The sequence below is a fragment of the Alligator sinensis genome, unplaced genomic scaffold (assembly GCF_000455745.1).
Source record: "Alligator sinensis unplaced genomic scaffold, ASM45574v1 scaffold1161_1, whole genome shotgun sequence".
Lineage (NCBI taxonomy): Eukaryota > Metazoa > Chordata > Crocodylia > Alligatoridae > Alligator > Alligator sinensis.
Window position 1 is genome coordinate 142,476 of NW_005843255.1, and position 26,301 is coordinate 168,776.

The 26,301-nt window shown below is 63.9% G+C and overlaps 1 protein-coding gene across 1 annotated transcript in view; it reads right to left on the bottom strand.

Moving 5' to 3' along the window:
* Positions 1 to 4,044: 4,044 nt before the first annotated feature.
* The window catches only part of PEA15 (proliferation and apoptosis adaptor protein 15), a 24,423-nt gene continuing 2,166 nt past the window's right edge, over positions 4,045 to 26,301 (bottom strand). The window contains exons 2-5 of the mRNA XM_006038125.3: positions 21,103 to 21,110; positions 8,807 to 8,981; positions 7,287 to 7,442; positions 4,045 to 6,271 (exon numbers count right to left, since the gene is read on the bottom strand). Of these exons, the coding sequence (XP_006038187.1) occupies positions 6,207 to 6,271; positions 7,287 to 7,442; positions 8,807 to 8,978 (393 nt within the window). The 5' untranslated portion in view covers positions 8,979 to 8,981; positions 21,103 to 21,110 and the 3' untranslated portion in view covers positions 4,045 to 6,206. The remainder of the gene's footprint in view (positions 6,272 to 7,286; positions 7,443 to 8,806; positions 8,982 to 21,102; positions 21,111 to 26,301) is intronic.

Consider the following 26,301-nt stretch of genomic DNA (forward strand, 5'->3'; position numbering starts at 1 on the left):
CTGATGTTACCACTTGGCTAGCAGGCTTGACGGATTGTGAAGACTGATTTCCCACCCCCCCGCCCCGCCCCAGTAGGAAGCACTGTGTGTGCCCAGCACCAAGGTGCCCTTGGATTGGATGAAAAGCAGCAGCTCTTATGCTTGCATTGATGCCTAAGCTGGGCGAACTAATAACAGTAAAACACTAAGGGATGGGGAGGATAATACTGCAGCCCCCAGGCTTTCTGCAGAAGGTTGTGTTGGTAAATGAGCTTGAGGTCTGATAGGGTGACCAGGGCTACACAGCCGGGGAGGGAGTCACATCGTGACCTTGAGGGTTATGGTTGTCTGGGTGGAGAGATTAGGGGCGAACCAATCCATGTTTGCACAATCCTCTCTGCAGTTCCTCCGCCAGCTCCTGGTGCTTCCCAGGGACCGTGAGCCCCGGTCATAGCCCTCAGTCTTGTGCACAATGGGGTTGCTTGTGCTGGGCCCCATGTCCAGCATGTGAGGAGCAGGGCGCAGCGTGGCCAGCTCGGCTCCCTGGCTCAGGGTTTGCGGAGGCAGGCACTTAGGGCATGGGGGCTGGGTGCTGGCAGTGGCTGCAGCCGTGGCTGGGGTTAGGAGCAAGACCTGTTATGCCTCCTGCTCCGCTGCAGGGCTTGGGAACCCGGCCTGAGAGCTCCTGGGGCTCAGCTCACCCCCCTGCTCAAGCAGGTCTCGAATGCGCTGGTTGCCCTGCTCCTGTGCCAGCCGAGACCGGGCATCACATGGCATCACAGGGCACCAAGCTGCTGGGCAGGGGCCTCTGCTCCTCCCTAGTCCCAGCTGTGCTGGCTCCAGACACTTTGCTCACAGGACTGGGCTTGCCCTGAGGATCCAGTCTGGGTGAAGGTGGGCAGAAGGAAACTAGCGGGGGCAGGAGGATCTTATCACCCCAGGCACTATGGCCCCTGCCACCACCCATGGCCTTCCCCAGCATGGACCTAGGCAGGAGCCCCTTGCCCTCCCGCCCCAGCCTGCACTGTTCCCAGCAGTTCCTTGGCAGGGCAGGGAGTATCTTCCACTCATTCCTCCCTGCTCCACCCCACCCAGCCCCCCAGCTTGGCCAGGATGGGCTGGGCTGGGGGCTTGTTGCCCTGCTCCCCGGCCATGTGCTGGATCTCTGGGGCAGGGGCTGCTCTTGGAGGCTGGGTGTGCACCTGCTGTAAGGATGCTGTAGGGCACAGGGCAGGGGGTGGTGGTGCAGGAGAGGGACCATCCTTCCCAACAGGAATTCCCAGCATCTCTTGACAGGTTTTTTTTTCCTGAAACAGGCAGAAAAGGCCAAATCAAGCAGTCCCACTGGCTACACTCTGCCTGGCTGACCACTGGGGCAGCAGGGAGGGCTGAAGCAGCCAGGTGGTCCCCAGGGATGGAGCCCCCTGCCCCTCCCCATCCCCTGCCTTGTAGCTGTTGCTTCTGTCATCCCTTTCCTGCCCCAGTCCTGGATCACCTCCCACAACCCTGGCTGGCAGCAGCGGGAGCATCACTGCAGCCTCAAGCCACCAAGGAGGTGGCCACAGCTGGGCTAGGCCTGGCCCCCACTGCTCTTGCCATACATTTCATGAACCCTGGGGAGCCATGCAGCATATGCGCTGGACACTGCGTGCACGCCCAGACTGGGCAAGACCTTGGCATGGGCTGCAGTACGGGCTGCTGGTGCCCCCCCCCACTTCCCTCAAGCAGTTCAGCCTTGTCCCTGGCCACCGGTGCCCCAGCCCATTCTGCTTCGGTGGCTGTTTTATCCCTCCTGACACCTCCCCTGGGGCCGTGTGTGTACCGTCCCCAGCAGCCACACTGTCCTGCCCAGCCCAAGGGCATGGCACGCTGTGGGGTGCCCAGAGCGCTGGCTGGAAGGCAGCCCAGCCTTTCCCGGGGGCAGGGCTGAGCTAGCTGCATGCATGGCCAGGGGTGGGCAGGCCTAGCAGGATGGCACAGGAGCTGGTGGGTAGCCCCCCTCCAAGGCCATCCCCCTGCACCTCCAGGGGGCAAATAGGAGGGTCCTTCCTGCCTGGACAGCAAGGGCACCCACAGGCACAGGAGCTGGGGCATAAAGCGGCCCCATCCTGCTGCCCCTCGAGTGCCCCAGGCTCCATGAAAGCAGAAGCAGCCGGGTCTCACGCAGCAGCTTAGCCCTGGGCGTCTGCTTCGCCTTCGCTGGTGCCAGGCATCAGCGTTGCACAAGAGGCTGAGACTCGCATCCTGGCCCAGGGCGAGGGCTTGGGGGTGGGTGTCACCCCAGCCCCAAAGCCATGTGAGATGAAGAGCCCCCAGCCCAGGGCGGCACGGACACACGGAGCCACGCATGGGTCCACACCAGCGATTGACTTTATTTACTCGGAGCACAACGACTGCTTGTACAGTGGGAGGCAGGTGGGAAACAGAAAGGCCCAAGGCCATGGCAGCCCCCCACGCAGCGCTCGTCTCTACATTGCATTCACCTTGCCAGGCCGACGAGCACTCGCTCCTGTCCTGGGGCCCAGGCCTGCCCCTTGGTGTCAGCGTGGCAGAGCCTGGCCCTTGCAAAGCCTGCACCTGCCCTCGGTTCAGGGGAGCCGGAGGGCGCCAAGCTGGGAGGCGAGCTCTGCTGGTGGCTGCTGGGTCAAGGCAGGTCTGCACAGCCTGGACGCCTTGAAGAGCTGCAGGTGTGGTTAAGGCAGGGGGTGCCCTGCGGGGTGGGGGCATCGGAGTCCACCTGCCTTCCAAGCATGGGGCACGAGCAAAAAAGGAACGTGCCCCCCTGCCTTCCCACCCCCCCCAATCACCCGTCCTGGTGTAAGAGGGGTCTTGTGTCCATTTGTATTTCCTTCCCTGTTGTTGTTTGCTTGGCAAAAATAAGTTAACACTGAACGGCACAAAGGAACCACTCACTCCGGAGTATATTTAATATACATATATTTATAATATATATGTACACACAGTTAGCGCGGTCTGAGCGTTAGGGGGTGGAAGGGGAGCGGGGAAGGGGGAGCTGGCAGAAAGCAAGGAAGTCAGGCACATCCCACCCAGTCTCTCTGGGCCTCCTGTCCCCCCATCCGACCTGATCTGCAGGGCGGGGACATGAGCTGAGATCCCCCAAGGCTCGCCCCAGGCTGCCACCGCTGAGAGCATCAGGGCCGGTCTGTTTGGCAGGCCAGATGCAGACCAGCTCTGACCACTGGGAGCACCCAGACCCGCACCTGGGGGAGCAATGGTCACAGCTGGGCAGGGCAGCTCTGGACTCTCTGGGCACAGCTGGATGTTCTGGGGTTGGGGCAGGGACAGCCACTGCCCAGCTCTGCTGCCGCTCATTTTGGGGTCGTTACAGGCAGTGTCCACTGGGCAGTGAGCCTCCCGCAACCTCCAGCAGGCAAGAGGGTCCAGGCTGCGCGTCCAGACTCACCCTTTCTCTGTGACCCCTGAAAAGCACAGAGCGGATGTGGCTGGAGCTTGGTGGTAGCAGTGGGATTCAAACCTGCTGCTTCTCAGCGCCTGGTCTGTGCCCATGGCGGGGGGGCGGGCGGGCAGGGGGCTCCCCACCTCCAGACCAGCTGCCTTCTGCCAGTGCTCTCCCCCTGCCCCGCTCCCTGGGCTGGGGTCTCCCCCGCCGGAGCAGGGAAGGAGTTTCTGAACAGTCGTTTCACACGGAGAGAGGTCGGAAACAAGGGGTCACGCGAAGCAGAAGGTGCCCCACGTCCCCGCCTGGCCTGGCCAGCGCACACCGGGGACAGGGGCAACTCGGCCCTGCAGCCACCGGGCCGGACGCTGGGACCAGAGCAGGGCCACAGGCCAGGGAGGTGGCGCCCCGCCGAGGGGCAGGACGGGGGCACCGGGGACACGAGCGCTGGCTACAGACACGATGCACGCTGCAATCTGAGCTTTTATTAAATAAAATATATTAACATCAATCTCTTCAGTCGGAGGCTGGGAATGCCCTCGCTAGCCCTACCCCCCACCCCCCGCCCCCGTGTTAGTGAAGCTGTTACCAAGAACCACGCCTGTTCCTGGCCTGTCACCCCAACTACCCCCCCCGGGACACGAGCGCTGGCTACAGACACGATGCACGCTGCAATCTGAGCTTTTATTAAATAAAATATATTAACATCAATCTCTTCAGTCGGAGGCTGGGAATGCCCTCGCTAGCCCTACCCCCCACCCCCCGCCCCCGTGTTAGTGAAGCTGTTACCAAGAACCACGCCTGTTCCTGGCCTGTCACCCCAACTACCCCCCCCACACACACCCCTCTAGGAGGACCTCGGGGCCAATCCTACATGGTGCGGAGACCCGGGGCCCTGAGCACAGCTTGGCCCTGCTGTGCGGCGGGGGCAAAGCGGAGCCCTCCCCCCAGCCCGGGCAGACAGGGAGCAGGGCTGTTCCAGTGTCTTCCCCGGGGCACATCAGTGGCCAGGCACCGGGTTGCCCTGGCTGAGACGCCGGCCTGGGGCCAAGGGATGCAGGCTCCCCTGTGGGTCCTGGCACTGGCCCAACCATGGGGCAGCCGCAGCTCAAGCCTCATGGATGCGGTTTGTGCTTTAGAGCAAAGGCTCTGCAGCCTGGGCCAAGCCCCTGGGGCCGGGCTGGAGTCACTGGGACGTGGGCAGGGGTTGAGCACAGGCACCTACTGTCCCACAGGCCCAGTGGACCCCATCCAGACCTGGCCATGAAACCAGAGGGTAGAGATGCCCCCAACTCCAGCCCCTGCCACAGCCCCACGAGCCGCCCCTGCTGCCTGGGCAGTGCCCCAGAGCCATCCACCTCCTGCCTGGTTGCCCCCACGACGAGCAGTGTGCCGACAGGGTGTGAGCATGCGCCCCAGCCTCCTCCAACGCCCCTGCAGAGGCCTGGTTCTCCCACCCAACCCTGAGGGCAGGGGATGGCCTGGGGGGCTCAGGCCCACCAGAACCTGCCCTGCCACAGCCAGGCCTTGATTGCAACAAGGGCACAAGGCACAGGCTGCCACAGCACCCAGCCCAGCAACCTTCCCAATCAAGGCCAGCAGCTCGGCGCCCACTGGCTGCACCCGAGAGCCAGGCAGAGCAGACAGGGTGGGGGGGTAGCAGTGGGGTGCAGGTGGGACTGATGAAAGATCCAGTGCCTTTGCCATGGTGCTGCCAGCCTCCCTCCTGGACTGAGCGTGCACAGCCCAGGGCCTGTGAGAGCCAGGCTGGAGGCACTGGCCTGGAGGGGTCCCCACCATAACGCCAAGAGCTGTGCCCAGGCCCCTCCTGGCCAGTGACGGGGGGCTCCAGGCACAGCCGGGGAAGGGACATGGGGACCTGAACCGAACGCCCACTGCCAAGAGCCCACGCACTCGCTGCCTTAGCTCCTGCTCCCTCCGCTCAACCCCGCTGCCCTGTGCGGCTTGCCCGGTGCCTGCGCCTCTGCCTCACACCCTCCACAGCCCCCCGCCCAGCTGTGCCCAGCACCCAGACCAGCTCTGGTGCCATGCAGGGAGCCGGCAGGGGGTGCTCCGGCCCCTTCCCCCACCCAGCCCCTGCCTCCCAGCCCCTCCTGACCCACGGGGGCTGCTCGTGCCTGCGTGCAAGGGCCCGGCTGTGCAAGTGCTCCTGGGGGTGCGTGCGCCACTGTGCAGTGTGGGGGTGTGCGCAGCGGCGTCCCGCCTTGTGCAAATCCACTCACATGTGCCAGGGCATGAACACATGTGTTCACAGGTGCGCGAGGGGTGTGCAAGCGGGATGGTGCAAGCCCTCGTGTGCCCAGGGGCAGCGTGCTGGCTAGGGGTGCCCAAGCGGCCTGGGTAGGGAGCAGCCCCCCCACTCTTTAGCCTCATCCCCCCTCCCCCCCAGCCACATTTCCCCATCCTCCTCTCTCCCTCCCAACGTGCCCTGTCCCTCTCTCTCGCCCACCGGGCTCTTGTCTCAGGGACATTCGCTTCGGGTCCCGCCCCGTGGGGTGCAGGTGCAGGGGCAGGGGCGGGCGCAGGCTTCTGCTGAAAGAGGTAGGGACCCCCCCTCCCCAGAGCCGGACCCAGAGCGGACCCAGACCACCCCCTGCTCCCCTGGGCCAGGTGTCAGGTGTTAAGACGGTGTTAGTGACCAAGGCGGCCCTCCCTACACCCCCTCCCATCTGGCCATGCGGCAGGGGGGCAGGGTGGCAGGGGCAGGGCCGCTGGGGGGGTGATGGTGGCAGAGGGGGCTGGGGGTGGCAACGTGGCCTGGACTCCCCCCTGCCCCTTCCACCTCCCCTCAGGCTTTCTTGGGCGGGGGGGCCAATTTGATGATCTCCTCTTCTGAGGGCTGCCGGATGATGTCTGTGGAGAGAGGGGAGTGGTGAGCAGGGCAGGGACGGGGGCCCACTTCTACCCCAACCCCCCCCAGCCCTGGGTGACAGGTGGGGGCTGCCGAGGCCCCTGCAGAGGGCAAGGGCAGGAGGAGCCTCTGGGCCTCAGTGCTGTCCACCCCGGGGCCCAGCACCTGCAGCTGGTAGGGGCATCAGGGGGCCGTGCCCGGCCTGGGACTGCGGGGCACCAGGAGCAGCTCTCACGCTGGGTGCCAGCAGGGCCCCTCGCCAGGCTGGTCCCAGGGCCCCGTGCCAGCCCGAGCAGCAGCTCCAAGACGGGGTCAGCCGCAGAGGACAGGGGGCTAGACACACTGCGAGCCCATCCGCCGCAGGACCCCTCACCACCTCCCCATCACACACATGCGTGCACACACTCATTCCCTCCCTCCCTCAGCACCTCCCACTGCCTCCCCCTCAGCCCTCCCATGCCACCTCCCCGACACGCACACACACACTGGTCATGCCCACTTCGCTTGGCTCACACACCTTGCTCGCACACTGCTCCCCTCCACCCCTGCAGACACCTCCCGGCCACCCTTGCCCCTCACACACACACCGGCTATGCCAGCCTCCTCCTACACCAGCTCTTCACACACAGGTACATGCCTCCCCCCACCTCCCCTTCATGTCTGCACCCTCCCCTCCTTGCACAGAAATCCATATGCCCTGTGTGTACTTCTCTCCTGTACACACATGCCCATGCTGACACCCCTGCCACCATCAGCACACAGGTCTGACACGCAACCAGGCCTCTTGCAGATGTCCCTTCCACATGGCCGCACGCACACGTGCCCCTGAAACCTCTCTCCTCCTGCCAACATGCTTCTTCGTGCATCCAAGGCACCCTGCCACCCCCATGCATGACTGTTGGGAAGTGCCCATCCCCCTGGCCTCTGGGCCTTCCCACCCCTGCAGCAGGGAATATCCCCTGGGCATAGGTCACCCTGGCATCCCTAGCCCAGATGGGTGCTCAGCCCCAGCCAGACCTTTGTACTTCTTGGCGCTGGGGATGCGGGTCAGCTTGGTGTCCACCTCGTCCTCCTCGGAGATCTTCAGCACCTGGGTGCGGTACTCCACCACCATGGTGAGCAGGTCTGGGCGCCGGGAGATCTCAAAGATGTGCTCAATGTACGACAGGTTGTCTGGGGGAGACAGCAGGCATGAGCTGGGGAAGGCCCTCAGGTGTGCTGGGCACGAGGCCCCGTGCGGGAGCATGTAGGTGTGTGAAAAACAGAGTTCAGGGTGGGTAGGGAGGAGAGGAGGGGACAGCGCTGGGATGGGGTGGGTGAGAGTGTGCGAGCGCACAGGGAAGGGAGATGCACTGCAGGTTAGGACTGGCGCTGCTGCATGTGTATGTGATGGTAGCAGGCACCATGGCGCAGGCTGATGCGGGTGCCAGCTGGGTGTGGGTGCTGTCTGGGGATATGGGTGCCAGCTTGGGGGTGTAGATGCCGTCTGTGTGTAGGTGCCAGCTGGAGGGAGTAGGTGCCATCTGGGTGTGGGTGCTGTCTGGATGCAAGTGCCGGCTGGATGTAGGTGCTGTCTGGGTGTGGGTGCCAGCTGGGGAGTGTAGGTACTATCAGGGGGTTGTGGGTGCTGTCTGGGTGTAAGTAGCTGAGGGGTAGGTGCAGCAGCTTTGCTCTGGGGTGGGGGAGGCTGTGGGGAGTCCCCAGCACTGCGGCCCCAGGGCAGCCCTGCTTGGCACAGCCCACGGGGAGGGGGCAAATCCCTCTGGCATGGGGCAGCACCAACATGTACTGTCCCAACATGCACCAGGCTCCACTGGACTGGGGGGGCATACATCTGCTCAGCAGTCTTCGGGGGTGCTCCCCACACACCCCCTCCCCACCAGGGGCCTGACCCAGCAGGGCCCCATCTACCAGAGCGCTTTCGTGGGGCCCACCAGGTTTCCAGGCGCCTGGGTGCTGCTCAGGCAGGCCACTGTGTGCCCACCTCCCTCCCCGGCCTGTGTCTGTGGCAGGTTGTGTGCAGGAGCGAGTGTGTTCCCCGGGTCTGTGACCTGTTGTGTCCTTCTCGGGCACATTGGGACGTGTGTGTGCTCACACCGAGGCTGCATCCCCCTCGTGCTCTCACTGGTCAAAGGGAGGGGATCTCAGTTGCACATGGGTATCTCTTGCTCGCTGGGTTTTATGGGAGGGTGTGTGTGCATGTGCATGTGGATATACGTGTGTGTGCACGCACATGCACCATGTGGCTTTGCAAGGGCTGGGCACACGGACCATCTCAGGTCTCTGCCCGGCACCCTGCTCTCAGCACCCTGGTCACAGCCACGGGAGCAGCATACGTTGGTATGTAGGGGCTGCCTTCCAAGTGCCCCGTACCACAAGCTGGCAAGGAGGGGACACCAAGGGCCTCGCCAGCTGCTGGTGTGGAGGGTGGTTCCCACCCGCAGACCCAGATCTTCATGCAGCAGCTGCAGGGGCAGTCTTTGGTGCCCGGCCGAAGGGACAGGGGCGGGGGGCAGGGCCTTGTCCCGTGCGCTCACCCTTGTCCAGCTTGTTGTGCTTCTCCAGGAAGCTGAACCAGTCCTTGCTGGTGGCGATCTCTTCGCTCTTCTCACTGGGGATGTCCTCCTTGCAGGCCGACTTCAGCTGGTCCAGGTCCTCGCGCGTGATGTTCTCTGCCAGCTCCTCCAGCAGGCTGCAGTACTCGGCCATCTCTGCAGGGGCACACGGGACCAGGCGGGTCACTCACGGGTCCCGTGCCCCCACCCCCTCCACTGGCCCCCATAGTGCAATGAGTCTGCGGGGCCTCGGCCTCGCTCCCAGGGCTCCGCAACAGTGCAGCCTGCTCTGCAGTCCCCAGGACCTGTCAGCCAAGCCCCCGTGTGCCAGGTGCTGCACAGACACCTTGGGAGAGACAGGCCTTGCCCTGAACACAGTGAACAGCAGAGGCAGACACAGGTGGGCAAGGAGCTGCCTGGCCCAAGGGCACACAGCCAGGCGCAGAGCCCAGATCACTGGGGCCCCATCCAGCGTGTCCCCAGCAGGCCCCAGGCCAGGACAAGGCTGGACATGAAACCCAGGTGTCCTGGAGCCCAGGCCTGCCTCATCCACTGAACGCAGATGGTCCCAGCAGGCTGCTGGGCCTCAAGCCCTTCGTCGTGCAGTGAGCTGGCACCAAGGATGATACCAAGCACACAGCCATCCCAGGCTGGGCTCAGGGCAGCACAGATACGTGCCCGAGGCCAGGTGGACCTCCCAGGGCAGAGTGTATTAGTGTAGGTTTGTGGTTCAGGCTACAAACAGGGCAGGGATGCCCGAGTTCCCTGCCCAGCCCTGCCTCTGACCTGGCTGTTTGCCACTGAGATCTGGGAGTACACTGCGTCGGCACCACTGTACCCACGGGGAAACCAAGCCACGTGGCAGGGAAAGGCAGTCACCCAAGGCTACCTAGCAAACCAGTGGCAGAGCTGGGAACTGACATCTGGGGCCTATGTGCTGCATGGCTCTGCTTACAGGGCAGATAGGCATGCAGGTGCCATCCAGGTAGAGCCCAGCGCCAGGACTCCCAGAGCTTGGGACCAGCAGCCAGAGGTGGCTCTGGGCGCCATGCGGTTCCCCATGAGACTGGAGGGCACAGCAGGTAAGGCCACCAGCTGGGGGAGCCCTCGTGGCAGCACAGCATCCCCTCCTGGCGCAGCCCCACCTGGCACCCTCCACCGCCACCCTGGGAAGATGCGCACGTGCTTCAGGTATGTTCTAATAACAGGGACAGAGCACCCTCGGGGGCAGCCGCAGGGCCCTGGCACCATCCCCTGAAACACTGCGGCTGTCCCTGACATTGCTGCCCCCCGCACTAGTGTCAGCAGTGGGATACAAGCTGGCACCTCCATTTGGAAAATGTCATCTCTGTGGCCAAGCCCTGTCTCTGTGCCTTGGAGGGCAAGCCCCCTCCTTCAGGCAGCAGGCCCTCCTGGGCCCTGAAGATCTCCAAGCCGATGGCTGCAGCCTGGCAGCCCTGCCAGCTCTGCTCAGCTGCTCCACGAAGTTCAAGAGCCTGACTGAAAGCTCTGGCCTAGGGGTACATGGCGGGGGAGAGGGGGGAGGAGTGCTGTGGTTAACCCAGCACAGGCCATGCCCTGCTGGGCGCATGCCCACAGACCCCAGAGCTGTGATCTGCCTGGCAGTTGTGTGCAAGCCCCACGCAGCAGGCCCCAGGGAACAGCATCACAGGGCGCAGGCGCGCAAGCTGCAGGCTCAGGGCAGGGACTTGCACGGGGGTGTGCAATTCAAGGATGCTGCTGGCTCATGCTTGTCTGTGCGGCTGAGGCTGGCGGGCAGAGGCTGGGGGCTTGTCAGAGAGGTGGGGGCCAGGGTGTGCATGCCATGGGGCAGCGGGTGCAGAAGGAGATCAGCTTGCTGCAGCCGGTGGCCCCTGCCCGAGCCCGGCTCAGGCCGGGAAGTGGATCGTGTCCCAAAGCGGCAAGCTCTGCAGCTGCTGGATCTCCCGATGCTGCCAGTTTCCACCTCCGCAAACCCATGTCCTCACTTTTGGTCCCACTGGACTCACCCAAGACCCCGTCATTGTCTCCGAATTCCCGGTGCAGCCTGCACAGACCCCACAGGGGGGTCATACCCCAGCGGGGGGGCAGCAGCTCCACTGTCCTGGAATTCAGAGCCAAGGGCAAAGCCCAGAGGCCTGGACAGGGTGGTGGGGAGGGGGTGGGGCCAGGGGCCCAAACGCGCCGTGCACACAAGCCGGCAACCGGGGGCCTTGATTTTCCAAGAGAACAAAGCGATGGAGGGAGACTCCCCCCTTCCCCCTCCCGCGCAGAGCCGCCAACCCCATTAATTCTGCTCGTACCCGGCGGTGAATTATCCAGGGACTGGGGAGGCGATGGGCTTCCCAGATGGCACTCGGCAGATGAGGGTGCACTCCCACGGTGCTGACCTGAATGTGATGGCGCCGCCCCCGTCCTCCAACAGACAAGCCACTTGCTGACACGTCCCCTGACAGCGGGGAGAAATGGGGGGCTGCACTCGAGGACCCACAGGCACCACAGCCTCCGTGCTGCCACGGCACGCAGATCCTAACCTCACACTCCCCCTGCCTGGGCGCACAGCACCACGCAGGACGCACACCCTCCATCCAACATGGCCAGACTCAGGCCCACTCCTCTCCGCAACCAGGCACCCCTGCTGCACGCAGCCCCACACAGCCACTCCCCAGCACCCCCGGCGATGCATGCGATAGGCTCGGTCACACTTGCACCACTCCACAATTCAAACGCACACACATGCACGCAGATGCACACACACACACACACACACAAGCTGTGGGGCTGGGGAAGTAGCGGGCTGGGGCTTCCTGGATGCTGCGCCGTAATGCATGTGACACTCATCGGCTCTGACAGAGGCAGGAGACACAGGGAGCAGAGCGCTGAAGCCCAAAGCCTGAGCAATCAGGCCACGCTCCGGTGCACACTTGTGTGTGCACACGTACTCGCATGCACACACATGCAGGGAGGAGCATGCTGGATGGGCTCTGTCCAGCCTCTTGCACCATGGGCTGACCCCCTCGGCTCCTGAAGCATGGCCGTTGGGAAGCATCCTGCAGCCATGGGCGCTGGCAGGAGAAGAGGAGGGACGGCCTGCGTAGAAGGTCCTGTCTAGTCCGGAGGTCCCGTCTAGTCCAGGCCCTGCTTGAGGCAGGTAGGTCCCCATCCAAACCAGCCCAGACAAGTGCTCATCTAACTTGTCCTGCTGCTGTAACAGCTTTATAATGCGCTGGAGAGATCCCAAGCAGAGGTCACGCCCCCTCTACATCCCTTCCTGACCCCAAATCTGGTGTCGGTCTGACCCTGAGCAGAGAGGCAAGACCTTCCAGCCAGGACCCTCTGGCTTTAAGTCCCAACAAGAGCAAAAGCCCAGTCCCCATCCCAGCGTGGGCTGGAGCCAACACCCCGTGCCTCTGAGGGCGGTGGAAAAAACCCCTGACATGCCTAGCAGCAGCGAACACCCCCAGCGATGAAGAGTCCACCCCTTCCCTGGAGCCTAGTCCACTGCCTCCTGCTCTAAGAGGGAAGAGATTTTCCTGATCTCATTTAAACCTACTTTGCTGCAACTTCAGGCCACTGGTCCACCTCCTCCTCTCTGCAGCAAGAGAGAAAAGGTGCTTTTTCTCTCCTGTAATGGCAGCCCTTCAGGTATTTTATTTGAACACTGTTGTCATGTCCTCTCTTAAGTCTCTTTTCCACAGGCTGAACACAGAATCACAGAAATCCAAGAGAAAGAGGGTGGGAAGGGACCTCAGGAGGTCACAACCAATCCAACCCCCTGCTTAAAGCAGGACCAGCCCCAACTACACCATCCCAGCCAAGGCTTTGTCTGCCTGGGTCTTAAATACCTCCAAGGAAGGACTGGGGACTCTACCACCCCCCTGGGTAACCTGTTCCAGTGCTTTACTACCCTCCTCGTGAGGAAGTTTTCCTAATATCCAACCTCAACTTTCCTGGCTGCAACTGGAGCCCATTGCTCCCTGTCTGTCATCTGCCGCCACTGGGAACAGTCCAGCTCCATCCTCTTTGCAACCCCCTGCGTAACATGCCCAGCTCCTTGAGCCTCTCTTCCTAGGATTTGCTTTCCAAGCCCTTGTTCATCATTGTTACCCATCTCTGGACCGTCTCTGACTTGTCCACATCCTTTGGAAAATGCAGAGCCCAGAGCCGCACGCAGTATCCGGATGCCGAGCAGAGAGGCACAACCACTGCCCGCATCTTGCGCCTATGATGCACCCCAAAACCACACCTGCCTTCGGTGCAGCTGCATGGCACCGCGGACTCACGCGGTCTGCGATCTGAGACTCCTGGACCCTCCTCCATAGAGCTGCTGCCCAGTCGAGGGTCCCCCATCTGGGATGTGGGGTTTTGACCCTTCCCCAGGTGCAGCCCCTGCATTTACCAGCATTGAACTTCCCCCATTAGCTCCAGCCCAGCCTTCTCATCTGTTGAAGCCTTCCGACGTGTTTACAGCCCTGCCCCGTTTCGTGCCACCTGTGCCAGCATCCAAATCATTACCGAATGCACTGAATAGCAGCACCGGGCCAGGACAGGTGAAGCGAACCCCCATCGGGGCTGGTTCAAGTCCTGAGAAGAGGGGGCATTGGACAGCCGCCAGAGCCCCTGCAGGCCAGCCCCGCGAGGCTCAGGGCACAGGCGGCACGGCACACCTCAGTGCCCCATGTCCTTCCCCCAGCGCCCGCACGTGTACAGAGCCGTGTCCTGCCCCCACCAGCCCCGTGCCCTGCCCGAGGGGCCATTGGGACCCCCTGGCACCTCCAGGGATGAGGCTGGTGCTGGCCGCGCTGGGTCAGGGCGGGGGTCATGCTTGTCTGTCCCCACACCCGCCCCCGCGCCAGCCCAAACTCCCTTTCCCTCAGCCATCTCTTGCTTCCTCTTGGTTGCCTTGGAAACCACTGTCCTCCACCATGACGGCAAAGGCGGTCGCTGTAGCAACCACTATTTCCTTCATTTCTTGTTTTCTTCATCCTTTTCCCTGCGGCACGGGAGGCCTCCCCCCCACCTCCCTGTACACGGGCCCTGGCGGTGCCAGCCGGGCACGGCTTCATCAGGGCCTGGTGGGGTGGGGGCGTGTGTGCGGGGAGCAATCCCCCCCATCTGTCTGCACCTAGCACGTGTCTGTCTGTCACCCCGTCCCAGCCCGCGCCACTCGCATCAACCGCATGCCCAGGCTCAGAACAGAGAACGGGGTGCCGCCGGCCCAGCCTCAGCCCTGTGCCAGGCTGGCCCAGCAGCGCGGGGCTCCCGTCGTCCCGCCAGCCCCTTGCCAAACCCCAACTCCAGGCCTGCCCCCGGACACATGCCAGCGCCCTGCCCGGCTGCCTCATCCATGGGAGAGCTGGAGCCAGGCTGGGAAAGTCCCAGCTGGGAGGCAGGACGTCAGGCTGGGAGCCCTGCACCCGCCTGCTGCTCGTCCAGCCCAGGGTCTCCTTGCACCAGCAGCGTCGGGGGGGCGCGTGCACATGTGCACGCACGTGCGGTCCTGGCCCTGGCCTCGCTCTGCCGCTCCCCCCGGCGCCGGCTGCCCTCTTTCCCAGGCCTGCTTGTGATTCTCCGCGCGGCGGAAGCGCCCGCGGTGCTGCTTGAAGGGGAGAGGTTTCCCAGCTGGCCCGTCTTCCTGAAACAATGAGTCAGTGGCTGGGCTCCCGGCCCGGTCGCCCGGGTTCCTTTCCCCGACTGTTGTTGCAGGCAGGTCTGCGCGCTCAGTATGCCGGGCAGCGTCCGCGCCTCGAGCGCCTGCGTTTGGGGGGGGCGTCTGCTCCTTTCACTGCCCGGCTTTCTCACTCTCCCCCTTGCAGAGCACCCCCCCCACCACCCTCTGCCCCTTTCACTTTGCACCCCCCTCCCCCATGCTCTCCTGTCTGCTTTTCTTCTCCGTCCCTCTCCGCTTTCCCCCTTTCTCTCCCTTTTGTCCCCCTTGGGGACAGCAAACGGCCCGGCCTGGCCCCCTGCCCGTTTCCCAGGCGCGCTGGGTGGCACGAGGCAATGAACCCAGCTGCCAGGCGGGCCCTGGATGTGGATGGCGCCGTGGGCATGCCAGGGTCCCCCATGGGCAGGTGCAGTCGAGCAGGTGAGAGCAGGAGGGGGGCAGGGTGCCCGGACTCCTGGGCTGTTCCTAGCGTGGGGAGGGAGGGAAGGGGGGTCTAGTAGCTGGAGCAAAGGGGCCTGGGCATCAGGACACCTGGGGTCTAGCGTCCACAGCCCTGTGAGATCAGTTGCTTCTGGGCAGCCCCTGAGCCAGATGTCAGCCGGCTGCCCCGTTCCACCCCAGAAGTGTCTGCATTTCAGGGCTGGGGAAAGAGCTGGCTGTGGGAAGGAGGAAGGTAACTACGGGGAGAGGCTGTAGGAGCTCAGTGAAGGACACGGCCCTGAGTGCGAGGCCAGGAGAGCTGGGGTGACTGCTGAGGTCCAGACAACCATGCAGGGATCAAACCTGTGAGGCCTGGGCCTAAGGTGGGGATGGGGGCAAGGGCTCTGAGGTCCTGAGCAGGCAATGGGGGAAGGCATCCGGTGCTTCCCAGATGTGCCCTGGGCATCTCAGGATCCCACAGGGCTGAGCTGATAGAGCAGAGCGAGGCCGCGCACAGTGCGGGCCACACACCAGCCAAGGCTCAGGCTGAGCCCTGGCGACCCCGCTGCCAGCTGGACTGAGCCCGCAGGCTGCTCTAGAACCCGCGTTTGCCACCCGGCCACACGAACATGCTGCACTAGACCTGCCCCCGCCTCATCGCAACACAGATCTAGCACCCACGCCAGCCAGCCCCGCTGCATGACCTCAGCGCTCCAGGACCCAGAGCAGCAAGCTCAACCAGTCACTGCAGCGCTCTAGATCCCTTTAGCCCAGCTGCCTCTCCCCAGTGCTCTAGAACCTGCCTTAGCCCGGCCACATCCCTGTAGTGCTCCAGAACCCATTAGCCCGGCTACGTCCCCACAGTGCTCTAGAACCCGGCAGCCTGGCTGCGTCCCTGCAGCGCTCTAGAACCCTTTAGCCCGGCTGCATCTCCCCAGCACTCTAGAACCTGCCTTAGCCCCGCCGCGTTCCCACAGTGCTCTAGAACCCATTAGCCCGGCCACGTCCCTGCAGCACTCTAGAACCTGTTAGCCCAGCCGCACTCTAGAACCCGTGTTAGCCAGCCCAGCCACATTATCACACATTACCTATAATTCTTCTATGAAGCCATTCTGCCTGGGTGAGCCACAGCACGGGGGGTCACACCAAAGCATGAGGGTCCCTGCTTCTTGTCCCCTCCCGCACCCACTTTGGGGCGGGTGGGAGAAACCCAGAACCAGGATGAGCCACTTGCAGACTGTTGTCTCCGTGCCCTCGCTGAGAGGCTCCTCCAGCCTTAGCCTATAAAGCCCCAGGCCAGGGTCAGGACACCTGGGTTCTCCTGCCAGCTCCAAAGCAGAGCTGTGCTCCTAGCGCTCGGGGGGCAGCTGGGACCCCGGTCTTCTGCTGGGTCAAAGCTTTATAGCAAACACATCATCAAGCTGCTGGAGGTGATCTATGGATCTGGGTGGAGCTGAAGGAGCAGCTGTGGCCAGGAAAAAGCAGGAGAGGGGAAAGGAAAGGGAGGATGGAGGGGGAGAAACCTCTGGGAAAAGCCAGTTGTGATGTCATCTAAAAGACATGAGCAGATTCCAGCCAATGAGAACCCGACTTGACATCCGCAGGTCATGAACCAGATCTCTCCATCTGGGTCCAACGATGCATTTTGGCTGAACCCGAGCAACTCTGCCCGGTTCCGCAGGGTTAGAACCAGAAACCCTGTGCCCGCCTGGCTCGCGTGCCCACATCCCCGCCCCATGCTTCAGTCTCCACATCTGCCAAGGCTGCACCCCTCCTCCACCCCACAGGACTGGGAGCTCCGATCCATCTCTATCCATCGTCTGTGGGTTAACAATTAATGCTCTACGAGTCCCTGGCTCCCTTGAAGAGTCCCAAAGCTCAGAAGACACATTAGTGAATTAAGACTCCTATTCCCCCAGGGAAGACGGGTCAGCAAGGCTGGCGATAAACAGCCTGGATATGCAACAACGAACCCGTGGAGAGCTAATTGCTACCAGGCGCTCCCTCCCCTGGCTGGAGGGACACGTTCTATCACAGCTACTCATCAGGCTGGTGACTAACGCAGCGGATTGGGTCTATTCATTCAGGGCGAGGGGATGCATGCAATACAGAATCATGGCTCAGACCATCCTGGGATAAACTCTCAGCCCGATGCATCATTATGCTTTCGAAACCCCACCAGGGAAAAAGAAAAAAAGGTGGAAAAATTTGGCAAACAACAGTTCCCCTCTCCAACACCTGCAGCAGGCTGGAGTGTGCGCGTGCAGGGAGGTGTTGCCAGATACGCGGCGTGGGCCACAGCCTGATCGAGCACTGATCTCTCCGCGCGCTCCCTGCATCCCAGAAGCACCTTGGTGAGGACCGGGGCCCCCGGTCGGCTCCATGCGCGGGCGTGCACGGCTGCGCTTGGCTCCGTGTACGGGTGTGCAGACATAAGACACCGCTGCTGCCCCCAGCAGCTAAGTCAGAATTGCTTTGGGGCCAGAGAATGCAAGGAGGTGCCAGTGCCAGGGGCCGATAGGACGGAGCAGCTTTCTTCCAACCCTGAACAAGGAGCTCTCTTAGAACAAAGCAATTGGCTTCCTGCTGCCTCTCAGCTTCTCCGCCCTGCTGCTGTCTGACTTCCTGCTAGGAGTCTAGAGAAGCAGAGTATTGTCCCCCCTCTGCCCTCCCCGGGGGCAGGGGGCTGCTTTCCAAGCCCCACTAGGATGGCTGCATGGCACTTGCTCCTGGCTGTTGAGGAACAGGGCTCCAGAGGTAGGGGGAGGCCCAGTGGGGAGCCGCAGCATCCAGGGAGAGCGTCACCCAAGCTGCTGGGCACAGATGGACCTGGGGTTGCAGCTTGCACCGCAGGGAGGTGCCCTCCACGCTGAGTACAGGGAAGGAGGAGGAGGGCAGCACCCAGGCTGGGGGCAGAGGTTCAGGGCAGCCCCGTCTGGCCCCAAGGAGGGACCCTGGTGGGATGAGAACAACAGATGGGCCCCCCTGTCGCCTCCATTCGTGCTTTGCATGCAAAGTGCCTTGTGAATATGCATGAAGGGGTGTGATCAGGAGCCCCATTCACAAAGTGACAGCTCGGGCTCCAGCTGGGGGCTGCCTGGAGATGCCCGTTGTCCTCCTCCAGCCACCAGCACTTTCCCAGCACCCGGCAGGCGAAGGATGGGCTGATGGGAAGGACAGACAGACGCTCCCCATTCAGGCCTTGCCCTGGCTCGTGGCCATAAGTGGGCCTGTGCAGAGCCAGGACCCCCACCTCTGGCTGGAAGAGTGCAGCGCTGGTGCTAGGTGCAGGGGCAGCCTGGATGCCTGGGTTCCCTGCCCACGGCTCCCGGGGTGTGATCTCAGACCAGTCACTTTCTCCCGGTGACTCAGTTTCCTGCTCTCTGCCAGGAAGAGCAGTGGGATCCTGGGCACGGAGCTGGCCCAGGGACCCCAGAAAGCAGCAAAGCCCACGGGGAGCCTTGGGGGTGGCGGCGGGATGGACCCAGAGCCACGCGGGGCGGCGGGAACCAGCCTGCCCCAGCCCCACAGAGCCCCGGGCACCCGGCTGCAGTGACAGAGCGCATCAGCGTTCCCGCCCCAGATGCAATGTGAAATGGGCTCAGCCCGGGACTGGGGGGCCCGAGGGGACGGAGGCATCAGTGCTTGGGTTTCTAGGCGCAAAGAAATCGCCATGGCAACAGCTGAGCGCACAGTCCTTAACCCTCGCTGCCCCATCTCGCGGAAGAGCTCGGATCCACGCCTTCTCCTGTTGCTGGGAGAGAGGAGGGGGAGGGGGCCACAGGGAGCACGGGCCTGTGTGCGTGTGCACATGCACAGACACACGTGCACACGCAGAAGAGCAGGGCTGGAAGGGAGCTCTAGAGGTCCTGTCCAGTCCAACCCCTGGCCCAAGGATCAGCCCTGTCCAAACCAGCCCAGATGCATGCATTGTCCAACCTCTTAGCAAAGCTACAGTCACCTCTGACATCACACCTGGACCTGCCCTAGGGAAGGCAGGGGGGCCATGGCCAACGTCCTGGGTATTAAAATACTCTCCAGAGAACCCAGGCTGAGCCTGTGCCCCACTACAGAGGAAGGCCCCCACCACCCTCAGTCCATACCAATCTGACCCTAATATGAATTTCTGGGGAAATTCCTCCCTGACCCCAATGCAGCGTCCGGCAAGACCCTCTAGCCAGGACCCTTTGCCTTTAAAGCCCAGCAGGCGCATTGGCACAGCCCAGTCCCCATCCCCAGTCTGGGCTGCAGCCAACACCCGATGAGGGAGATGTAAAAAAAAAACCCTGACACAGGTAGCAACAGGAAAGGAAAAAAATTCTTTCCCAACCCCACGTGGCAACCAGCAAAGCCCAGAAGCCTGGGATATGCCCCCAGTAGAGCACATGTGCACACACGCATGCACACGTGAACAGTGCATGCCACACCAGAGGCGCACAAACTCGTACAGCTGAGGTTGCAGGGAGCACCTGGCACTTCCCCGATGTGGGCCACAGGGCCTGCAGCAGGCACGGGCAGAGCAGGTAGACACAGCAGCCCCCGAACCCTCCCGAGGCACTGGGATGCGAGTGCGCTGGCTCCTGAATGGAAGCAGAGCTGGGAGCCCCCGCCCTGGCCATGCTGGCAATGCCTGGGGCAGGCTCCCTGCTCTCACGCATGCGGTGTGGGGGAGCTGGGAGAGGAGGGGGCAGAGCAAGTGAGTCCCAGTGCTCCCACAGGAGGCAGCGATGGGGTGGGGTGGGGGGGTACTTAATCCTACTCCCCTATGCAGTGGTGCTACCTGACTGCCCCCCTCTCTGAGGGCCGCCGTGTTCCTCTGTAGCTTCCTGAACTCTCTGGTTGCAGGATGTCCCTGCCTGGACCCCTCTATAGGGCACAGGGGCCAAATCCAGCACCTGTCAGGTCTATTCTGCCCAGGGTTGTCTCCTGGCTCAGACACATCCCTGTGCAGCTCAGGGGCACTGTGAGACCAAGGGGCCACAAGTGCCCACCCAGCCTGTGCTTGCAAACAGTGCAGCCCGGGGACCAGGGTCATCGCTGGGGGCAGCCATGAGTCCCAGTGCATGGGCATGTGCAGCACCTAGCACCAAGGGCCAGGCAGAGCCTCAAAGCACTGCCATCACCCTGACCCTCATCCTCTGCCTTGCACCAGCCTGGCCCGGGGAAGGGACCTGGGAGTCCAGGGTTAATGACCTGTCAGCACATTAATGAGTGACCTGGTGTTGGCAGACAAGCGACCTTTGACTTGCGACCTCCACTTCCATCCAGCAGCCTGGGTGGGAGGGTGTTTAACCCCCGGAGGGCTGCAGTGGAAGATGAGTGAGTGTGCGAGGCAGGCTGGCTGGGCTCCAGCATGGCTCAGCCAGGGTGCCCTTCACAGCTGGAGTGCTAAGGCACAGGTGCCCGCACCCCTGCTCACAGCAAAGGCCTCCGGGCTGGGTGGAGTGGGACAGCCGGTCCGACTGGGCCTGGACTTTGCTGCAGCCAAGGCGGGTCCGAAACTATGGGAACCTTCCCGGGACCAACCTGGCACCACTGGGAGGGGGGCAGAGCCCTCAGCCAGGCCCCCGAGCTGCCCACCGAGACACAGGGGCACAATGCTCCAGGCTCGGCCCTGCCCAGGCCAGATGGAGCCACCTCTGGGACCGATGGACCTCGCCCCCCTGCCGCAGCCCCAATGCCAATCGGCTTAGCGGGCGGCAGCTGCACTAATCCCCTGGCTCTTGGGTCTCCCCCCTCCCGCGGAGGCACTGCCCTAAATCCAGCAGCAGGCAGTGGAGGGGAGGGGTGAGACCCGGTGGTGGGGGGAAAGAGATGTGAACCGGGATGCAGGAAGCGCAGCTGGGCAGAGGAAGAGTCATGGGCAGCGCCCGCCACTCGCTCCTTTCCTTCCTGCCCCCCACATGCCTTCCGGGCTTTGTCCGCTCCCCTGCCGGCCACAGGTGTGCGAGGGGGGAGCGGGACCATCCACGCAGCCAGGGCTGCTCTGGTCAGAGCCCAGCTGCCCCCACGCCTGTTTGGGGGCCATCTCGGAGCCGGGCACTCAGTTGGTCCCAAGCCGAGCACGCCGCAGGGGCCAGGGCAGAAGCCAGCACCAGGGATGGCTCCGTTCATGCCTGTGAGCACAGGGGCCTTCATCAGCCTCCAGGGCGTGGACGTCTCTGCCTCGTCCATTCCCGTGACAGCCCGGGCTCGGCGCTGAGTCCCATGGTCAGACGCAGCGCCAGGCCTGCCTGTGCCACCCCGGGGGCACCAGACTGGGCAGGCCCAGGTCCCACGCAAGCACAAGAACAGGGCCCCTTGACATCCCCACATCCCCTTGACACCATGACAGTGTGGTGTGGCGGGTGCCAGCAGCGCTGTGGGCACTGGGGAGGAGATGGGGCAACTGGGAATGCCCCCACAGGGGCCTCCTCACAACCTGGCACAGAGCATCCCCCTGCCCCCAGGCTCCATGCCAGCCTGCAGCCCCCAGCCCAGCCCAACCCCCTGTGAGCGCCAGGTGCAGCCCAGCACTGCCACACACCATTTTCCACCCCGTTTTCTGCAATAATTAGGAGGTGCAGCACCTCCGCCAAGGTCAGGCAGGCATATGGGGCAGAGCTGGCAAGAGAACCCCAGAGTCCTCTAACCATTGCTCTGCACGGCCTCCTTCATGCTGGTGGAGGCTTGCGGGAAATGCCAGCCTGGGCACGGAGGGGGCGAGGAGGAAGCGAAAGCCCAGAGTTCAGCGCATCGGAGGCGGAGGGGAAGTGGGGCCACGGCTTGGCCCAGGCAGGGCGCACAGCTGAGACTGACGTAGCCTCAGGAAAGCCCCTTCGCCTCTCTGGGCCCCTGCTTCCCCCACAAGCATGGGCCAATTCCCACCCACCCCTCCTCCCGACCCTGGCACCAAACAGCCCCACAGTCGCTGGCTGCAGGAACACAAAGGCCTGCCTTGCCCGAGGACCAGCTACAGCAGGCTTGGGGCTGCTCCACCTACGCTGTGTCCTCTTGGATGGCTCCAGAAAGCAGAGAGCCACCGGAGCTCAGGACAGGCCAGCCAGGCCCCAGGTGCCAGCCCTGTGCCGGGACGGCCCGCACGGCCCCACGGGGAGGATGCTCCATGGAGCGCAGCAATACCCCGGGCTGCAGTCGCGGCGTCTCTGTTCTGCAACGTCCCATCCCCACCCGCGCGGGGGGCTGACACCTGCTCCCCCTGGCATCAAAGGGCTGGCGGGGCTGCGGCTGGCCTGGCAGGTCTGTGCAGCGCCCAGCGCCCGAGCCTCGCAGCTGCCCTCCGAGTCGCACTGGGGTCTCCAGAGGCTGCGGTCCCCGTTGGTGCCCCAGGCCCAAGGCTTCAGAGCTGGGCTGCAGCTGTCCTGAGGCCAGGAAACCCCTGATGCTGTCCCAGGCACCCTCGCTGCCCCCAGTCCCACTCCCTTCCCCTCTGCCCCAAAGGCAGCTCTATCCTGGGGAGATGCCTCACGCCCACGGCGAAGACAGGAATTCGGGCCCCCGTGTCTCCTTCGCTGAGCGATGCTGGTGCTGAGAGCGTCGGCGGGGCCTGGCCCCTTCTGGCCGGGGGGGGGGGGGGGCCTGGCAGGCCTGCCGGAGCCGCTTGGCAGGTTCAGATTTCCTCCAGACAGATGGAAACAATATTGAGGCAGACATGGCCGAGGGGCCGGCTCCCTCCCCCTTCCCGCTCTCCCTCCTTCACTCCCGGCCTCAGCGCCCCCTTTTCAGCCCCAGGCGCCCCGCAGCTGCCCGGCACACGCACCACGCGTGATCCGACTCGTGGGTCCTGGGGCCCGGCCCCCCCGCCCACCCCGGGAACGGACTGGAACGTCCGGCCGCGCCACTGCCCGGCTCAGGGACACAAACAAAAGGCGAGAGCGGAGGGGGGCATTGGGCAGGCCCGGACAATGGGCCTTTTGTGCCTCCCTCTCGCACCCGCAGCCTGGGACAATGCGCAGCGGCTGGCGGCCACGGCACCAACACCTGGGCACAGGCTGGGGGAAGGGGGACACATAGCCCTGGCCTGGAGCTGCAACTGGTGCCGGGGACCGGAGGGCTCCCAGGTCAGCCCCTGTGTCTGGGGAGGATGATGGAGCCCACGTGGTGCTGGGGGAGAGGGACACAGCGCAAGCACCACCCTTGCCCCCATCACAGGGAATCACTATCGGCTTTTGGCACTACAGGGCCTATGACACACAGAGGAGTGGCTCCGAGTCCCTACAGGAGAAGGCAGCGGGGTGCAGCTGCCCACTGGTTGTGTCCATCAGACATTTTCCTTGCCACCCCCACAGCCAGCCTGACCCAGCCCTAAGTCTGGGGGCATCATTACCCACGTGGGACAGGTGGGGAAACTGAGTCACGGTGCAGCTCGCCCCCAGGCTGCCTGCTCAAGCCACCAGACATGACGTGCCTCCCATCCCACCCGCTCTAACCACTCACGCCTACTCCCCTCACTGAGACTGAAGCATGTCCACACCTCACCCCACTTGAGCTGGGGGGTCCAAGGCAAAGGCCCTGGGGACCCCCCACAGCTCAGGGACGAGGCTGGGGCATAAGGGGGGGAAGGGTTCACATCAGCCCTGGCAGACATATGCCCCCCCACCCGGGGGGTCACCTGTGTCCCAGCCTGGTCTGTGCATGGAGGGGGAGGGAGTAGAGTCTAATGGCTGGAGCAGAAAGGGTGGGGACTCAGGACTCCTAGGTTCAATTCCCAGCTCAGAGAGGAGGGAGGCCTAGCGGTTAGAGTAGAAGGGCTGGCGAGGAAGGTAAGGACTCTTGGGTTCTTTTCCCAACTCCAGAACAAGAGGACACCGTTGTAGGGCAAGAGGGACCAGGAGCCAGGACTCCTGGGTTCCCTACTCCCAGCTCTGGAAGTGGGGAGCCAGGCAGGACTCCGGGGCTCTGTTCCCATCTCACTTGCACAATCACTTTCTCCCCGTGCCTTAGTTTCCCTCCTGTGACCCAATGCCACTCGCAGCAGTTTCAATGCCACTCCCTGCCCTGCCTGGGGCTGGGGCGAATATGGCTGTAATTAGAGGCCTCACCGGGCCTGGATGTGGCTGGTGTGGGCACCTGGGCACTGCATCTGGGAGAGATAATTAGAGACTGGGGGTGGCAGGATCACAGCGCGCCGTCTCTGCGGGGGCGACACGGTCCCAAGACGCGGCTCCAGGGCTGCAGCGAGGATTGGCTGGATGAAGGACTGCGGGAAAAAGGCAGAGACAGAGGCTGCCTCCTCCAGTGCTGGGAAGCTCCTCGCAGGAGCAGGTATGGCCCAGCCTAGGGGCAGCAGGGCTGGGCACGGGGGAGGCCTCATCTCCCTGGGGAAGGGGGGCATAACTTTCACGTGCATACCCATGTGAACGTGCATAGTCCCCCTGCCCTAGCTGCCTGGCAGCGATGCTCCCCCAGCTAGGTGGAGGTAAGGGTACCATGGGGCGTCTACCGTGGGGCCAAAGGATGCCCCATGGTGCCTGTCTGACCTCAACCCTTCCACGGAGCATCGCTGCCAGACACTTGCAGTAGGGGGACTAGGCATGTTCACATGGGAACATCTGTACATGTTCATTCGAGCGTGGGCACACACACGTGAAAGTGTGCGCTAAGCCTGCGCATGCATCCGCACGGATGGTGAGTGCACACTGCATGCAGACACGGAGCGTGCCCTGTGCGTGGCAGGGTGCTGGGGTGTGCATCACAATTGTGGGCCATGTTGAGCCCAGGGGGAAGTGTGCAATGACTGTCACACAAGTGGCGGCTGTGAAATGACTGCGAGCGCGTGAGTGTGCAGGCTGGGAACATGACAGGCTCCAGGGATCCGGCCCTGTGGGCAGGCTCTGTTTAGGATGGGAAAGGGTTAAGTTCCCATGTATGCAAATACAGCTGAGCGGGGCAGGGAGCCTGCCAGGGCCCCCAAATCCCCCCCACTGCATCCTCATCAGCACCAAAATGGACCCCTGCCTGCCTGCTCCCCCTGGCTCTGCCACTGGCCTACGGGGGGACGTGGCCACCCCATGCCTCAGTTTCCCCCTCCCAGCCTCTGCCTGCCTCATCTGCCTGGCCGTGATGGCCTCTGCTTTCTCCATGCAGCGCCCGGCACCACGAGTGCCCCGACCATAGCCGTGCAGGGCCACAAGCTGCCACAGCACAGAGCTGGCCTAGCAGGGTAATTGGGGGGGGGCTGCTCAGGCACACGTGTGCGCCCACTTGCAGACCCGGTGCCGGCTAGGGAGGCTGGCAAGGGGGGCTGACACGGCGGCCCCATGGGAGGAGGGGACCAGTGCCACGGCGGCGTGTGAAGGAGCGGCGACGAGCACAGCTGGCAATTTCCGCCGTGATTGTTTAAGCGTGATTGTTTAGCCGCGCGCAGATTACAGGATGGGCAGCTCCACTCCCAGCCCCCTTCTGCCCCGCCGGCATCACGAGGCCTTGCCCTGAGCCCAGAGCCCCCCAGGCCAGGCCCCGCCAGATGCCCATGGCAGGTGCCCCAGCCCCACTGCCGGAGTCAGCCTGCTGCTCCCGGCATGGATGGAGCGGGCTCCAGGGCATGGCGCTGGAGCCAGACCTCAGGGCGAGGAAGCCAGGCCTGCCAGTCGCACGTCCAGCCCTGGCATCAACTGGGCATGGGGGCATGAGGAAGGGGCCCAAGCCAAGATGCCTTTGAGAGGCCGGTTCCCGAAACAAAGGGAGGAGCGGCCCCGACCCCAACCACCCGGCCCCTGACACGTGGGGCGGGGACGGAGCAGCCCGCAGCCAGGTGCCCGGACGGGGACCCCATCGGGAGACCCCCAAGTCCCAGGGGGGCCAGCCAAGGCACACGGAAGCTGCCCCAGGACATCACGGCGCGGGGCCGAGGGCTCTGGACAAGCTGAAGGACGTCCTCCAGCACTGCCCTGCGGGGCCGGGAGAGGTCCCAGGAGATGACATCAAGTCATGGAGCCAGCTCCCACCCGACTGGCCCCACGCCCTCCAGCGAGCCATTCCCACGGCCCTGGATCCCCCCCACCCCCGGACCCGGGTTTGGCCACCGAGGCACCAGCGCCCTGCACAGAGCCGCCACGTGACGGAGCGCGCCGCGGGCACCAGCCCGGTGCCCCCCGCACGCGCCCTCTGCCTGCTGCCCCTCCCTCGGCCGCCGCCCGGGCACCGGACAAGGAGACCGAGCCCAGACCCGCGCGTGCAGAAAACGCCACGCACGAACCGGGCACGGAAAGCAGGAGTCCGGGGAGCTCTAACCCCTGCCAGGCAGCCCCCAGCCCAACTCCTAGACACCACTGCCTCGCCCGGCCACGCCCGGCTTGACAGCCCGTGGGCACAGATCAGGCGACCAGTCCGGTGCCGCCCAGCGCGCGGGGCAGGGGCAGGGGCAGGGGCAGGCCGGACCCCGGGCCCC